This window comes from Rhinoraja longicauda, chromosome 7 (genome assembly GCF_053455715.1).
Source record: "Rhinoraja longicauda isolate Sanriku21f chromosome 7, sRhiLon1.1, whole genome shotgun sequence".
Lineage (NCBI taxonomy): Eukaryota > Metazoa > Chordata > Chondrichthyes > Rajiformes > Arhynchobatidae > Rhinoraja > Rhinoraja longicauda.
In genome coordinates, this window is record NC_135959.1 from 26509524 (window position 1) to 26527254 (window position 17731).

At 40.1% G+C, this 17731-nt stretch overlaps 1 protein-coding gene across 2 annotated transcripts in view; it reads left to right on the forward strand.

The window, feature by feature from the left end:
* pibf1 (progesterone immunomodulatory binding factor 1) overlaps nt 1-17731 on the forward strand; it is a 91546-nt gene that overhangs the window by 24908 nt on the left and 48907 nt on the right. For both annotated transcript variants that reach the window (XM_078402278.1, XM_078402277.1), the window contains exon 11: nt 13976-14141. In XM_078402278.1, coding sequence (XP_078258404.1) covers nt 13976-14141 — 166 coding nt within the window. The remainder of the gene's footprint in view (nt 1-13975; nt 14142-17731) is intronic.

Genomic DNA, 17731 nt, shown 5'->3' on the forward strand with positions numbered 1-17731 from the left:
TTCTGAGGACGTGACAAGTAAAATGGATGAAGGGGAGCCAGTAGATGGAGTGTATCTAGACTTTCAGAAAGCCTTTGATAAGGTCCCGCACGGGAGATTGGTGACTAAAAGTAGAGCACATTGTATTGGGGGTAGCGTGTTGACATGGATAGAAAATTGGTTGGCAGACAGGAAGCAAAGAGAAGGAGTAAACGGGTCCTTTTCAGAATGGCAGGCAGTGGCGAGTGGAGTGCTGCAAGGCTCGTTGTTGGGGCCGCAATTGTTTACCATATATATTAATGATTTGGAAGAGGGAATTAGAAGCAACACTAGCAAATTTGCAGATGACACAAAGTTGGGTGGCAGTGTAAACTGTGAAGAGGATGTTAGGAGGTTGCAGGGTGACCTGGACAGGTTGAGTGAGTGAGCAGATGCGTGGCAGATGCAGTATAATATCGATAAATGTGAGGTTATCCACTTTGGCGGCAGAAATAAGGAGGCAGATTATTATCTCAATCGAGTTAGGTTAGGTAAGGGGGAGGTGCAGCGAGACCTGGGTATCCTTGTACACCAGTCACTGAAAGTTGGCGTGCAGGTACAGCAGGCAGTGAAGAAAGCTAATGGAATGTTGGCCTTCATAACAAGAGGAATTCAGTCTAGGAGTAAAGAGTATAGACCACATCTGGAGTATTGTGTACAGTTTTGGTCTCCTAATTTGAGGAAGGACATCCTTGTAATTGAGGCAGTGCAGCGTAGGTTCACGAGATTGATCCCTGGGATGGTGGGACTGACATATGAGGAAAGATTGAAAAGACTAGGCTTGTATTCACTGGAGTTTAGAAGGATGAGAGGGATCTTATAGAAACATATAAAACTATAAAAGGACTGAACAAGCTAGATGCAGGAAAAAGGTTCCCAATGTTGGGCGAGTCCAGAACCAGGGGCCACAGTCTTAGAATAAAGGGGAGGCCATTTAAAACTGAGGTGAGAAAAAACTTTTTCACCCAGAGAGTTGTGAATTTGTGGAATTCTCTGCCACAGAGGGCACTGGAAGCCAAATCACTGGATGGATTTAAGAGAGAGATAGATAGAGCTCTAGGGGCTAGTGGAATCAAGGGATATGGGGAGAAGGCAGACACGAGGTATTGATTGGGGACGATCAGCCATGATCACAATGAATGCTGGCTCGAAGGGCCGAATGGCCTCCTGCACCTATTTTCTATGTTTCTATGAATGTACAGAAAATATGAAATTCTTGCAGGAAAAATAGATAAGCACTTAAGTAATAGGTATTGTATTTCATGTTTTTCAGTATTACAATAAATTTACTCCAGATGATTTTTGGAATATTATACTGCATGTATGTTTTTTTCATTGTGTGCCAAATGTAATTTGAGTGACAATTGACATTTGGCATGTGAAATACAGCGGCCCCAGGCGATTGTTGAGACTTATGCTCATCGATATGGATCAGGGTGTTCAAACATCATGACTGAATTGCTAATCTGTTGCACCAGTAATAGTGCCCAGTTGAATATCCCCAGAAATTAATACACTTTTGTGCCAACCACGGAACCCATAACCATACCAACACCATTAAAGCCAGGATAGCAGGAAACTGTGAGAAACATTGTGCTGTTCGGATGCTGGAGTGAGTTAATGGATCCATCACGTGAAGATGAGCAAAATAGTTCAAGAGTAAGAGTAGAAAAAGTTACAAACACTCAGCGGGTCAGGCAGTATCTGAAAATAGAGGGGGGAAAAAAGCTTTGTTCTACTCCCAGATCCCATAGAGCCTGTAGTTACTATGTGTAGTCCTTCCACAGGTAGTCGGTCTGAGCCAAAGATAGGTGAAGTTTCGGGTTGGGCCCCTTCTTTAGATACTATGTTGAGTTTGACTGATCAGGACAACTCCTCCTCCAGTATTGATGTTCATGCCACCCTCTCATCATTCCCATTGAACATCTGTGCAGCTGATCACCCAGTTCCCAACTGAGCCTCCTTGCTGAGTGGCCATCGGCATCGTATTTCTTTGTTGTTATCTTGTCACATAGGGCGAAATTGTCAGACTGTGATGTCAGCTATTTGTTCTTTGGATATATAGGCCATGGAAAGGATTATCATTCCACAGCCCACCTGTTAATTATATGCTTTCAGTCAGACGTTTCCTTCTCAACGGATTCTACTGAATTGATGCAATTTACAAGTAGCTCTGCTATAACACAAATTGCATTCCTAAGAAACCTTATGTTATAGAAAATCGCATTATAAAGACAAATATGTCAAATCGGATAAAGAGCGCACGGTGTTGGAGACTTTCAGATTCGCAATACTCAGTTATTTTGCCTGCATGAATTTCAAAATTAAAGGTCTTTTCTACAGCAACAGCTTATTATTGTTGCAGCTAAAAAATTAAAGAATGTATGTTACTTTGTTTAACGGTATTATTGCACAAGTGTAAATAGAAGCAATCGTGTCAATTTCAATGGCCATCTGTGGTTACAGTAGCAGCTCTGTTCTTAAGAGACAATGGTGTCTGATTACTGCAGGGAGATATTTATTTCCCCAATATTGATCCAAGACAACTTTCTCTTCTGCTTGTCGATTTCCAAAGTAACTTTTAAGTGATTCTCTAGTTCCCAGTCCAAATCGCATTATAACCAACCAAATCTGCCCGCATTATACAAATAGTATTCCTTGATTTATCACTCGCATATGTCTAATTTGTGTTTGGAAAGACGTTATTGATTTACACTTACGTTGACTCTGGCGGGTCAGAGACTGAGGGAAGACCTGATAGAAGGCTATAAAGTTATGAGTGGCATGGATAAAACAATAAGAACTTTTTTCCCCATGATGGAAATGTCAAATGCTGGTGGGAATAGCTTAAAGGGCCTGTCCCACTTTAGGCGATTTTAAGGCGACTGCCGGCGACTGTCAAAGTCGTAGCAGATCGCCGAACTTTTCTTTTATCCGACGACAATGACCACGACAATGCCGAGTGAGGTCGAAATTACAGTGTCTTCGGAAACATCGCGAAATTCCCACGCTGTCAATGCTTCTCCGGCGTCCTAATTTTCGCTGAAATCACTGACAAGTCGGTAAGTTCTTGAGAGTTTTGAACTATAACATCTTCTATGGGTTACTTAAAAACCAAGCATCACTGTAACAAGGCATAAACTGGATTTACTTCCAGTTTACTAAATGGATTTTAAAAAAATAATTTAAAAAGTGGTTAAGTGGATTTTTGTGAAAAGTGTGTGGGCATTCTTTGAAAATGTACGGGAGATGCATATCTGGTTTCTGGGTTGCATATCTGGGTTGGGAGCCCACTTTAAATGTAATGGCTGATGGCCATTAACATCGCAAAATTCCCACACTTACCTGACCGTCAAACTGTCGCCTCCAATCTACCTGTCAAATGTCTTGACGGTAAATAAATTGGTTAAACACAAGCATTTTATGGTATTTTGAAATGACTTTACTTATTTTAATATAATGTGCTTCTAAGTGCATCTAAGAGAACCTAGCAAACCTAGGGACAGCAGGCGACAGCGCCCGCAATAAGCAACGATACCTGGTGACAAGCCAGGTGTCGCCGAGAAATTTCACTCCGGATGATTTCTCAGCGACGTGCTGAGATCCACTACGATTCTTGGAAGATTCCTCACGATTGTGCCCGCGACCCCCAGCGAACTGTCGGCGACAGCCTGGTCGCCGGCAGTCACCTTAAAATCGCCTAAAGTGGGATAGGCCCTTTAGGGTGAGAGGGACAAAGTTTAAAGGAGTTGTGTGGTGCAAGGCTTTGTTTACACAGATACTGGTGGGTGTTGGATGAGGTGCCAGGAGTGGCGATGGAGCCAGATGCACACTGTGATCAACTGTGTAAAAGGAAAACCATAGCTGCCCAAATGAAAAATGGAAAGAAAAACGTCATTGATTTACCATTATTGAAGTCTTTTCCATCAACTCCAGCATTTGTTAATCAGGCAGACTTTGATGTCCAATTCATTCCTTGATGTGTCTTGATACTGTAAAGTGGTTTGTTTCAAACTCATGGGTTTTATGTTGCAATAATGCTTCATCTCTGTTGGTTGTTGATAGTTAGGTTATCATTATGGTATCATTGTGCAGTCTTGCATTGGAAGGGAAATAGCATATTAAAAGTAATGTACTCCATTAACATGCCAGTATAGAGTTTAAACTACAATTTTGAATAGACAGTTCGGGGGGAGGGAAGCAATAAAATACTCACATTCTGATGGCTTTTATCTATCAGTAGAAATCACACGGGAAGGGAAGCACACAGTGTACATGCTTTGAATATATATAGAGCTCTTTCTTCAGCTCAGCCACCAGCAATATGAGAGTTGTATTTCCAGCTGCCTGATCCTATCATTGCATTAATCATTAATTTAGGCATCTGTGAATAATTGTCTCAATTTCCTTCGAGTTTTATTTTATATGGCTGACTTTTCCACCCAAACTGAGTCCTTGTTATTCACGAAGGATAGGTGAAAGCGGTTCCTGCAAATAACTAAACAGGAACACCAATAAGGCTGTTGGCTTGACTTTGAGACTGCATGATATTCGTGGTCAACGTCTACATGGATATAACAGCTTCTAAGTAAGATTTGGTGTGTGAGTGTCAGCTTATATGTAACCTAACAACATTCTAGCCGCCTCCACCCCGATGTTCCTAACCCAAACCCCACCTGCACATTTCCAGCAGAAGACATTAAATGCAACCCATTTTGCATGCAGAGCACCACTGGAGAGGACTCGAGACAAAGGCAAAATACTTTCTAAAATCTCAGTAATAGCCAATCTCACAAGCATGCAGGCCTATGAATACTAAGTCAACAGATGATGAGGATTTAAGAGTTTTTTCAAATTCATTCAGCTTGGCACTGCTGCTTCTAAGCCATTTATATTGTGTGCATGGGAATTCCTTGGCTATTTTTAAATGACTGATATTCTTATCTGGCTACCATATTAATTTGACCAAAGGCCATTTTTACACCGAGATCGGTTTAATTAAGAGATGTGGTCTGAAAATAAATCATTTTATTTTGCTGGAAGAGGGCTTAAATTTGGAGTGATGTATGTATGTGAATTAACACATCACACCCCATGCATAAATCTTGTTTAGGCATTTTATTTTGGTCTTGATATGGAATAAGAAGAATATTAGCTAAGTATAACATGTGATCCTTAAAGGCATGCAAGTGATACCATAAACAGAAATTAGGAAATAACAGGGGATCGTCTACTTTACCTTGGTCTTCTCAATTGTGGATGTGGATTATAAATTAAAAATATAAGAAAAACTAAAAATAAATCAAATAAAAGGTACAAAGTACACACTGTCCGAGTAAATCATAATGATGCACATGCTTTAATTATAGTTCAATGCAAATTTCTGGTGATTTCCACAGCCTGATGTATGTAAGTGCCTGAGGAAATTTTCAATGCAATATTCTGAAGCGCCTTTTATCCTGGATTTGTACCCAATTGGAAAACTGCACTGTCGGTCTATTATTCAGAGTGAGGAGAGAGAGATTAACTTTATTGTTATAGTCTGTCCAGGGTCAATTGGGGAAATTTGCTAGGTTCATTTATTAGGGATGGAGTATTCGGAATGTATCGTAAGTAACAAATTATTTATTATTGGTAGATGGGGCAAGTCCGATGAACTTAGTTACATTTTTAAGGAAGGAACCAATGTGGTATGTGAATTTGATGTGGTCAAATCAAGAAAGCATTAAACGACCGTCTACATAAGAGACGGGAAAAAATGCCAGTACCTTAAACGATAGGCACCTATTCCCTTAGAAGGAAATTAGTTTGTAATTTCCAATTGGAGTAAAGAGCATGTATTTAAAACGGCAATGTATAACTATTGTCTGTCCACAGGTCTCTACTGTGGCCGCAGCTTATCACTGTTGGAAAAGGGAATCGAAGCCCTCATTATTTAAACACTCTATATTGTATCTTTAGTTAAACATCTTGCTAAAATGATTTCTCACCTAAATCTTTTTGTACTGTATTTTATAGTTCAGCCAGACACCATTACTGCCACTCCAGAAAGAATATTGACAACATTTAGGATTGATCTGGTGTGAAAACAACACAAAAGATAAAAGCTTGGAAATTCTGTATCTCTGCTTTAGGATCTTTAAATAACGTAACATGGTTCGCTTGCACTTTTTTTGCTGCATCATTAGAATTGCTTTTAATTATGGTCCTGGTGAAAAGATTTATGACAAGGGAAGTGATATGTGTGACCGCATCAATTTTGCACAGCTGTTAGAACTTAGCTATACAATTAACATGCACGATTTCAGCCTTTGCAGTAAACCACATCACAGTGCTGTGTGTGAATTGAGGGTGGGAGGCCAGGAACTTTTATTCCAGATTCATGGACTGATCAAGAGATTATTTACTTGGAGCTTGAGGTGGCATATGGAGTTGAAACCACGAAGAATGCCAGACCAATGCTTAAAAACATATTTTGATCAAAATGCTGAAGTTGCTGGAAATCCACGCAAAAAAACAAAATTTGCTGAAAGCACTCATTTGGTCAGGCAGCATCAGTGGAGAGTGAAATTGAATCTTTTTTTGTATTGTAGATCCTCAGTCGCAATTAGAGAAGTGGGGAAAGAAGCTTATGTTAAGTTGCAAAGAGGGAATGTTTGTGATAGAGTGATAGAAAGTTGTGAAGGTAAAAACTTCTTTATAAGATGGCAGTTGATGACAGAAAATAAAACAAAAACAATTTGAAAGGTAAAGGTCCAGTTAGATCTTGGGAGAGGGAGGGGAGAAAACAGGTTATTCAATTTAGTATTGAGTCCTGAAGGTTGCCAGGTACCCAAGTTATTCCTCGGTCTTACATTGGGCATCATTGGACTAATGTATTGGACTAAGGCCAAGGAATGAGAGATCAGAGTGGAAGTGGGATGAAGACATCAAGTGACAGTAGACTAGATTGAAAGCTTCAAGTTTTTAGGAGTAAACTAGACGGGTGTGCACCCGTTGGGTGTAAATCTCCTGCGGGTGCGGCCAGCACAGTTGGGTAGAAACCTCTCCTGCGGGCCCAGCAACTCTGCCAATCTGTGGACCCGTTGCCGGGCGGGGAGTGGGTGAGGGAGGACAGGGAAGGGGAGAGGGAGCCACTCACGACTGCCCCTGGCGTCCATCGCGTCGGCCAGAGCGAGCCATGGACCCGAAAGCACACCTGCAGCGGTCGGCGGCGACGGCCATCTTGTTGGAACATCTGCCGCAGTGCTGTACCGGGGGGGAAGGTCAGGCGCGGGGCACGCCGGGACGGGTGCTGGTCCTCCGGGGGGGGGGGGGGGGAGAGGGGTGCATTTATTAACGTTTATTAGGTAAATTATTTTTTTTAAGTAACAAGAGTGGATTTATTCAGTCCGTGGGGGGATGATGAGTAAGGTGGGCCTAAAATCGTTGTGCTCTCGTGTACCCTTTTTTTCTGATGAAAACCGCACAAAGAAACATACGGGGGAACAAACATACAGGAAGTGGGGGAACAAACAAGATGAGAGTTTGAGTAAAATATATACATATATATATATATATATATATGTGTGTATATATATATATATATATATATATATATATATATATATATACTAGAACAAATGGACCCATTTCCCCTCTCCACCCCCTCCCCTCTCCCCCTCACCTCCCCCCTTCTCCCCTCCCCCTCCCACCCAATCCCCTCCCACCTCCATCCTTCCCCTCCCACCTCCATCCTTCCCCTCCCCCCCACTCCATCTCTCTCAAACCCCTTATCCTCTTTCCACCCCCTCCCTCCCCCCCCTCACACCCCGTTCTCTCCCTAGGAGATAGATTTAAACATTAAAATGTGAATAACATTAAAAAATATAACACCGATTTCAATGAAACTTCCATTAGCACGAAAGGGACGAGGGTGAGTAAAGTAGGCCTAAAATTGTCGTGCTATCGTGTACCGTTTTGGCTGTAGTTCAGGAACAAACAAACAAACTAACAAATGAGAGCTTTGGTATATAGATATACTAAACCAAGTGGACCCGTTGGGCCCAAACCATTCCTGCATTAGTGCAGCACCCTCTCCTCCCCCACCCCCCCTCTCCTCCCCACCCCCCCTCTCCTCCCTCCTTCCCTCCTCTCCTCCCTCCTTCCCTCCCTCCCTCCCTCCTTCCCTCCTCCCCTCCCCCCTCTTTCCCTCACCCTCTCTCTCTCTCGCCCCCTCTCTCCTCCCCTCCCCCTAGGATTGCCTCTCCTGCATTGTTGCAGCACCCTCTCCTCCCTTCCCCCTCTCCTCCCTCCCCACCTCCACCCCCGGAGCAACCCCTGGTTGCCATAGCAACCCTCCTCCCATGATCAGTGGTAGACGGCGGCGGCTCTCCCACTGTTGCTGAGCCGCTGGACTCTGGGTGGCGTGGGGAAGTCGATGAGCTGGCTGGGGAGAGGAGGGGAGCGGGGGAGCAGAGGGCAGGCCCAGCGCCAGGCCTCGGCCTCCACTTCCACCAACGCCTGGCCTCACCGCCGCTGCTGCCGCCTTTCCTCTGGTTTATTGTCTAAGAAGAGTGAAATACCATCAAAAGATTGCAATTCTTCATAATCAGAAAGCTGACCTGCTGAAATAATTCTGCACTCAGGAAACAGAACTAGTCACAAAAGGCAGGAAAATTCCATGTGTCTAATTACCACCCAATAAGCTAATAAATTTAGACCTGATCAGTGGCAGTGACAAAAGGTTTTATCAACAACACTATCAAGTGGCACTTGCTCCAAAATAATCTACTTACTTGTACCCAGTTTGGGTTTTGATGCAATCATTATGCTCCAGACTTCATAGTTGCACTCACCTCGCGTGCAAAGGCACTATTTGATGTGAGGCATCCAAAAGCCTTGAAACATATAAAGCCAATGAGCTATAAATGTGATCCAGTGTTTAAGGTTCCACCGTACATAAAATAAAATTGCTGTGATTATTGGAAGTCAGTCATCCCAACTCCAGCAGGCACTGCTGAAAGCATTTCAGATATACATCGTCAAGGAACCTGCTCGATTTGCAACTCATCCACCACCTTAAGCATTCATTCCCTCATCATCGGTGTACGCGACTACAGTGTGTAACATTTCCAAATTAAACGGCAGTCAATCAGTTAACATGCTCCAATAGCACATCCCGAATCGAGGAGGCCAAAGACAACAGACACATTAAAACACCTCCAAATTACACAGCATCCTACTTGGTAAATATATCACTGTTCACTGATAATGATATATCATCATTAGATCTAAATCCTAAAACAGATTCCATCTGTACATTCAATTATTCAAAAATATGTGTCGTAAGCCTTGCAGTAGTTTTCAGTGTGACTTCTATGTACGGTAATAGGAAATGAGCTGATATATTGGTGTTGTTGCTGCTCAATGTAATCTTCACCATTTTGAGTCCGAATAACGTTGCATAACCTAGTAAAGGGTAGAGAAACCGTTGTGCTGCACTTCCATTAAGTCGAAGAAAATATTTAAAGCAACTTCTGAAGAAATTAATGTGAACACTATATTCTGAGTGTCCATTGGTAAATTGGTGAATTATCTGTCCCAATTAGTGATCTAATTTGAAGTAAACATACTGTTTTTTTACTCACAATTAGTGATGAACAGTTACTTCGCTTAGGGTTCTAAGCATTTTATTTTTGATTCACAATAAAAAGTGTTAGTAAATTTTGTTGCTATAGTTGAAATATAATTTACTGTGTGAGCTGAGCTATATGCATGTGTTAATGAATAGCATCATTGGAAGATGAAGTTGACACTACCTCATGCATTTTGGATCCTGATTCACTGATCCTTCTATTAAAACCATTCCATTACATCTGCAGACATTCATGCTCATCAACAACAGATGCCATCAGAGTATTTTCAAACTGGTATTTGGAAGACATCCAAACTGGTAGTTCCTTAACCTCTTCAGCAGATATATTTGTGCTGCGAGGTAATACAAGAATTTGTAAGAATGTGCACCAAAATATTTTTCATTATAAGTAATCTAAGACTGACGTTTATATAGATTATTCTGCTGGTGTCACTCAACTTAAACACTTCAACTATAAAAATTGTGTTTCTCTGTTGATCTTGCAAGTTTTACAAAAAAATAACCAAAACAAAAAAATTCTAAATGTAATAAAAAGGATGCTGGTTTATGCTAAATAACCAGCATTTGGCATAAATATTTGCAGATGCCGGTTTCTGCCAAAGAGAGATACAAACTGCTGGAGTAACTCAGCGGGTTAGGCAGCATCTGTGGAGAACAAGGTTAGTTTCGGCTCAGGACCCTTCTTCAAGATCCTTGAAATTGGGTTGCCTTGAAGTCAATGGTCCATTCCACTCTGGCATTTCTCAAAAGTCGTCCTCCTTCCTGAAATGTGGCTTCGCCTCCACCATAGTGGATGGAGCTCTGATCTCCATAGTGGAGTGGGGGATGTCTGATTTAATCCCCATTCTGCTGGGACAGAACCAATATAGAATTTCCCTGGTACCTGTCTTCCTACGCCGTCAATGTTCAAATTCAATGCATTCTGCACAATTTTCGCCAACTTCAACATGGTCAAAATACCAGTCACATTTTTGCCTTTCCTCCCATTGAAGAAACCAATTACAGATTGGGCAGTCGCTTTACGGAATACCTGCTCTCAGAACACAGCATGATCCTGAGCTTCCTGTTGCATGCCATTTTAATTCTCAAATCCACTCCTATTCTGACCCGCCTGTTTGCGGCTTCCATTGCAATAGTGAGGCCCAAGTAAACTAGAAAAACAACATTGGTTTGGGCACTTTGCAACTCTTGAGACTAAACATCAAATTCTCCAGCTTAAGGTAAACTGCTTTCATTGTTTCTCATCATCATGCTTCTGTCCCTTTTCCTGTCTTGCTAATGGTCAGTACTCATACTCACCATCTGATTTGTCTTAACCTATGACCATGTAAGCATTTGTCATACATCTCATGGCTCTCCATACTTTGCTTTTAAACTAAACCATTCTACTCTGTCCTAAACTATTCCACTCTGTACTAGTTCAGATGATGGATCTCTGACCCAAAATCTTGACTGATTTCACTTTCCACGGCTGCCACTTGACTGGCTGAGTTCTTCCAGCATTTCTGTTTTTGTTTGAAATTCTCGCATCTGCAGTTTTACTTGTTTTTCTTTTAATGGGATGACTATCAAGTGGATAAGAAGATATGGGTCTAGAAAGATGGCAGTGGATAAATATCTGATTTACAGCAGGACAGGAAAAAATTTCAATGGTCAGTTGGTGAGAAAGGATTAGAAGAAAGCACAGCTATCAAGCTATCGAGAATCCAAACTGATGCTAAAACATGTGGCCAAATCTGCTCAATAAGTTTCCTCTCTACTGAACAACACTAACACAGCTGCCCTCACATTTCTTCCTTTCCTTTCTGCATTCTTTTCCCTTTTTCTTCCCCTCCTCCTTGCTTCCTTTGACCACCATACCCCTCTCTACCTTTCCCTCTTACCCCCTTCTAGCTAAGGGTCACTCCCTATAAACAATACTTGAAGATCCTCATTACATACAGTAAGTTGCTTTAGAAAACATGCCGTTTTATTTGTCAAGAATTTTTCTAACATGCAGATATGTCTCTCGGATGCATTTTACCATTTGGCAATCACTAAATGGTTTGTGAAATACCAGTGTTAAGACGTTTCCTTAATGTTTTAAAGGGATAAAAATATAACCCATTAAATTACCATCAGTTTAAAATTTAAATGTTTGGTATGTTGCATTTTCACAAGAAAATGTTTGATAAATCGGTGTTAAGTTTACTTGAAGTTTTGCATCACAAAAAAACATTAAATTCCATTATTTTTAAAAAAACTTAATTTGCTTTAAACTACTCGAGTTTGCAACAAGAATCAGATTTTATAAATGCTGTATGGGATTATATTAATATATTGAATAAACTGAAATTCTGTATGGGCTTGTTTTGTGCAGAGGAGCTTTAATAAAAGAAGCTGATGTATGTTTGCAATGTTAATGATGCGAGTAATTTGCTATGACATACTTGGGCAGCATCAATCTGCATTTTATGCAGTCAACAGCTTAGAGGTTATATATTTGTATATTTATTTTACACTTTTTCAAATTTTCATGCAGCAGTTCACATGAGCTTAATTATCTTTGAAGTTTGCTATTTTCATAAATTACATAAATTAAACGGTACAGTACTTGCTCTGTTCGCTCTTGATACTAGAGATGTACTATGGTGCAGCAAATACATACTTTGAATGCCTGCAAATCCTTGCTACAGTTGTTGAGCATACCCAACGTTTCAAGCAAGCAAAAAAAAAGATGGCTTACATTCATGCAATCAAAGTTTCTGAGCCAACAACAACAGATGCTGTGATACAGCTGAAATGTAAAATGATTTGGGAAATTACTCGAGCTGCATTTTGTTCAGGTCAAGACAAAAAAAGGAACAACGTTTTTGAGATTCCTTTACTATGTCTGGTGATGAGTACACTGCAATTGCTCGCTGTTTGCAATGGCCACAATTGAATATTTTCATTGCCGATTTAGGGAGTAAGGTGGGTTGTGCTGCAAGTATATCAGCCATGATCACATTGAATGGCGGTGCTGGTTCGAAGGGCCAAATGGCCTACTCCTGCACCTATTGTCTATATATGGCAGAATGACAATTTGTTTTTGCCACCAGACAATACTGTGTTTAAAATAAATGAATGCTCTTTGAACAGTGCAATTCAGCTGAAAGAAATCAAGTTTAGTGAACCTATTGTGCTGGTGCACTAAACTAAATGGTTGATACAGAGTTTGTGGGCCAAAAGGCATGTTTCATGCTATATCTCTCTATGACACTTTTAAAATGATTTTATAAACTATTCCAACTCTTGGAAATCTTAGGCTTGTATACACTGGAATTTAGAAGGATGAGAGGAGATCTTATCGAAACGTATAAGATTATTAAGGGGTTGGACACGTTAGAGGCAGGAAACATGTTCCCAATGTTGGGGGAGTCCAGAACAAGGGGCCACAGTTTAAGAATAAGGGGTAGGCCATTTAGAACTGAGATGAGGAAAAACTTTTTCAGTCAGAGAGTTGTGAATCTGTGGAATTCTCTGCCTCAGAAGGCAGTGGAGGCCAATTCTCTGAATGCATTCAAGAGAGAGCTGGATAGAGCTCTTAAGGATAGCGGAGTCAGGGGGTGTGGGGAGAAGGCAGGAACGGGGTACTGATTGAGAATGATCAGCCATGATCACATTGAATGGCGGTGCTGGCTCGAAGGGCCGAATGGCCTCCTCCTGCACCTATTGTCTATTGTCGAAGTCATGAATAATTGGCTTTAGTTATACCTTGCAGTCCATATGTAATCCTTCTTTTCAAAGCTAATTTCAGATAGTTAATACATGTCGAGGAAAATTGAGGAACGAGAAAGGAAGTTGGTCCATTAACATAAATGATCTCGTTTTAAATGTTAATAGTTCTGTAAAATCTCATTTACTGTAGCGTTTTACTCTGTTGTTGCCATGGGATATTCTGGTTGAGAATCAACTTATAAAATATTAACATATATGACCTTTTTGAATGTAGGAAAATAACTGCAGATGCGGGTACAAATCGAAGGTATCACAAAATGCTCGAGTAACTCAGCAGGTCAGCCAGCATCTAGGAGAGAGGGAATGTGTGACGTTTTGGCCCGAAACGTCACCCATTCCCTCTCTCCTAGATGCTGGCTGACCTGCTGAGTTACTTCAGCATTTTGTGATACCTCTGACATTTTTGAATTCATTATTAGAGTTTTTATTTAATTTTTTTTAATTCAATGTTCTCTCTACTAAAACATTCTACCATGAATGGCCGTGACTGTGTGAAAGTAAGTTTATGTAAATTGGTTAAAAGAGAAATTGCACATTTTTCATACCTCTCTTGCTTTCTAGGTTTAGGCAGCTACAGGTTAACACGGATAGCCGTGTATCTGAACTCATGAATCAGACAAAAGTAAAAACGTTCGAGGCAGAACGAGCTCAGTTGGTACAAGAGGAAACAGCCAAAAATTTAAACCACTGCCAGGTGGAATGTGATAAATACCAGAAGAAACTTGAGGTAAAGTAATTGATTTTATTTCACAGCAACTAAATGGCAGATGGACTCAAATAATTTCAAGATGATGGAATGAACTATATTATATGCACTACATTTTGTTAACACCACACTCTTTTGCATTGTACATTTTGCTCAATAGCTAAACTGTCTTGCAAAAGGGTACTAATATACCAAAGTGAATTCAAGCAAGGATAGAAACATAGAAAATAGGTGCAGGAGTAGGCCATTCGGCCCTTCGAGCCTGCACCGCCATTCAATATGATCATGGCTGATCATCCAACTAAGTATCCCGTACCTGCCTTCTCTCCATACCCCCTGATCCCTTTAGCCACAAGGGCCACATCTAACTCCCTCTTAAATATAGCCAATGAACTGGCCTCAACTACCTTCTGTGGCAGAGAATTCCACAGATTCACCACTCTCTGTGTGAAAAAAAAACGTTCTCATCTCGGTCCTAAAAGACTTCCCCCTTATCCTTAAACTGTGACCCCTTGTTCTGGACTTCCCCAACATCGGGAACAATCTTCCTGCATCTAGCCTGTCCAACCCCTTAAGAATTTTGTACGTTTCTATAAGATCCCCCCTCAATCTTCTAAATTCCAGAGAGTACAAGCCGAGTCTATCCAGTCTTTCTTTATATGAAAGTCCTGCCATCCCAGGAATCAATTTGGTGAACCTTCTCTGTACTCCCTCTATGGCAAGAATGTCTTTCCTCATGAAGGCTGCAAAGGGCATTGGAACACATTTCTAGCTGCTTGCTTTCCTTGCCTGCATCCCAAAATTATAAGCAGGATGCTGCTTATACCCATCCTTTTCCTATCGTAAAGTTATTATAAACAGTATGATTATTTATTGTGTTATCTATGAGTGTTGTGTTTACAGACCTGTTATGCTGCTGCACATAGGAATTTCATTGTTCTGATTTTGGTACAAGTGATAATTAAACACTCTTGATGAAGTCAGATTTAAATGCCTCTGACTTATTGCACTGTGATGACTTCAGAAGCCAAGCACTTATTTCCCACTGTTAATGTCTGGAGAGGAAAATACATATAGAAATGCTAGAAATTCACACCAGGTCAGGCTTTTTGGGCCAAAGGGCCTGCTACATACTGTAAACCTCTATTACTCTATGACTCTATAACTAGTAATGTTTGATATCTTTGTATAATTCTGAATTTTTTGTATCAAGGCTCTTTAAAAAAACCCTAATAGAACATAATAAAATTAGTTCTATAGGACATTCACCTGAAACATTAAGTCTGTTTCTTTCTCTACAGAGAGCTGCTAGGTCTGCTGCGCATTTCCAACATTTTAAGGGTTTTATTTTAAACATTTGGAAATACAAGCCCCTTCCCAACGTAAAGAGGGTACTTATCCATCATATAAATAAAACCATAATATAAATTTGATAACAGTCATGACCAATAAGACTCGTGATATGAAGTTCTAGCCTGTCAGGGGCAGAAATTTTAAATCCTCTACTTCCAGAAGGTGACATTTTACATGCAGCCAATGTGACTCAAGTGATTAAAGATCTTTGGAGAAAGTTGGTAAGATCCATGCCCTTAACCTCCATCTCTGCATATTCCCCTGCAGCCCCCCATTCTCTTGGTGTCTTGAAACAAGAGGAATATCTTTAACTGTGAGCTTGCCTACAGGGTCACAATTGATCCACCAGTCTTTATTTATGTTTTCTAGTCATTTTGCAATCAAAATGTATATCTAATGGCATTCACTTCATGGAATGTAATTAGTCCCTAAACTAATGAGACCAGATTTTCTGAATGTAAAAACATTAGCTACGTAAGTTGCATCATGGTACCTCTTTACAGACTCAGAACAAGAACCCAGTATGAAATAATGTGTGCTGAAGTGACAAGTTTAATTTGCCCCAATACAGTTTGAGTTTATACCAGGAAATGCCTACCCTCTTTTGAAAGATAACTTTTCTCATTCCCTTCAGACTAGTCCATGAGCACTATGTACTTAATGCTAGAGATCGTACTGGAAGGAAGAGGTAGGGTATAGAAAGATAATAGTGGTCTTTATTCTCCAGGATGTTTATGGAATATTGGGTGGTTTTGATGTAGGAGAATGTAGTCTGAAGACAATTAATTTGGTCTAACAAGATCTGATGATAGATGATTTAACCAGTGAGGCATAGGAGTTTCTATTGGACAGACAACCATAAGACCAAACATTTTACTGGTGACAATACCATCAAAAGTAGAGATGAACCTAATCAGTTAAACAGATCAAATACACAAATGAATAATCAGTAGTGAGTTCAAAATTTCTGTTGGAATGATTTAGTTGAATCTTCACAGAGAATTTAGCATATCTTTCTTGTAAGTGCGGATAAAATACAAGTCAGCATGACAATTAAAAGTATGATGTGCTTGAATATGTATAAAGCACGCTGATCAGATTGAATACATCTGATAGTTCTGAAAATTGTTTCAGCTCATTAGACAAAACTGTGGCACCAGAAGTCTGGAAAAGAACAAATGTTATTCCAATCTTTTAATACATCAGAAGCCAAATCCTGAGGATTATAGACTGTTACCTTGACTACTAGAATTTTTTTTTAATGAATTTACTTTAAATAAACTTTTGAGGTTGTCTAATGAGTACAAACAGTGCTTTCCAGAAATAATGAAACTCTTTTTTGTGTTACACATACTCTGAAATTCATACCTTATTTATTAAAATAACAAATAAAACTTACCCTTTAAGTTAAAAAAAAACAAAGGTTCCTGTGGGAACTATAATTTTTTTGGAAAGCATTAGCCTTAATAATGAGGGCCAAAACAATCATTAAAAAAATGTTTTCTTTGAGACTTATTTAGTCAGCTTGGATTCCAGTGACAATCAATGAGTGGCCTTTTCGTGGATATTGGGATGCCGGACATTTCACGGCATCTTATTATTTTGTGATTTTGAATTTAATCACTAAATTTAATCAAAGTTCATGGTTTGAAATGGATTGTTTAATAAAAATTCTTGCCAAATTATTTTTCAAAGATTAGCGAAACGTGCCTTCTGCTAGCCCTAAACACTAGCAAAAACAATGACACACCCTAATACACAGGAAAGGTACAGGTTCATCTCATTTATGGTTTTTGTGTTTTTGTTATAATTGTGGAAATTCATTGTAAATATTTACCCCTGCTTTAAAATATGAACTACCCCCGGAGCAACAGATATCCAATGAGGAAGGTAAAAGCAATTGGTGCCAGCAGTTTTGTTTTTTTCAGTGCTGCTCATTCTGTTTTCTTCATCCCCGTCCCCAAATTTGAATGCATTCTGAAAATCAGTTCAAGCAAATTTTCAGTACCGAGTTTGCAACGCTTATGGTCAAATTTTAGCAATCCCTCTGTCTGGCAGTGACTTCTGAGTTTAAGTAAGATGGCTAATTTATCTATTTTCAACATTAGAAATGACTCAAATTTAAGAAGTCATAATGGAGGTGCACAATGTCTGACCACACCCACACCCCCTATGATTATGACACTATAATTTCTTGGACAAGCGGATCCTATAAGTAGTATCCTCCATCAAGCTTGTTGCTTTACACTGAACTTGGT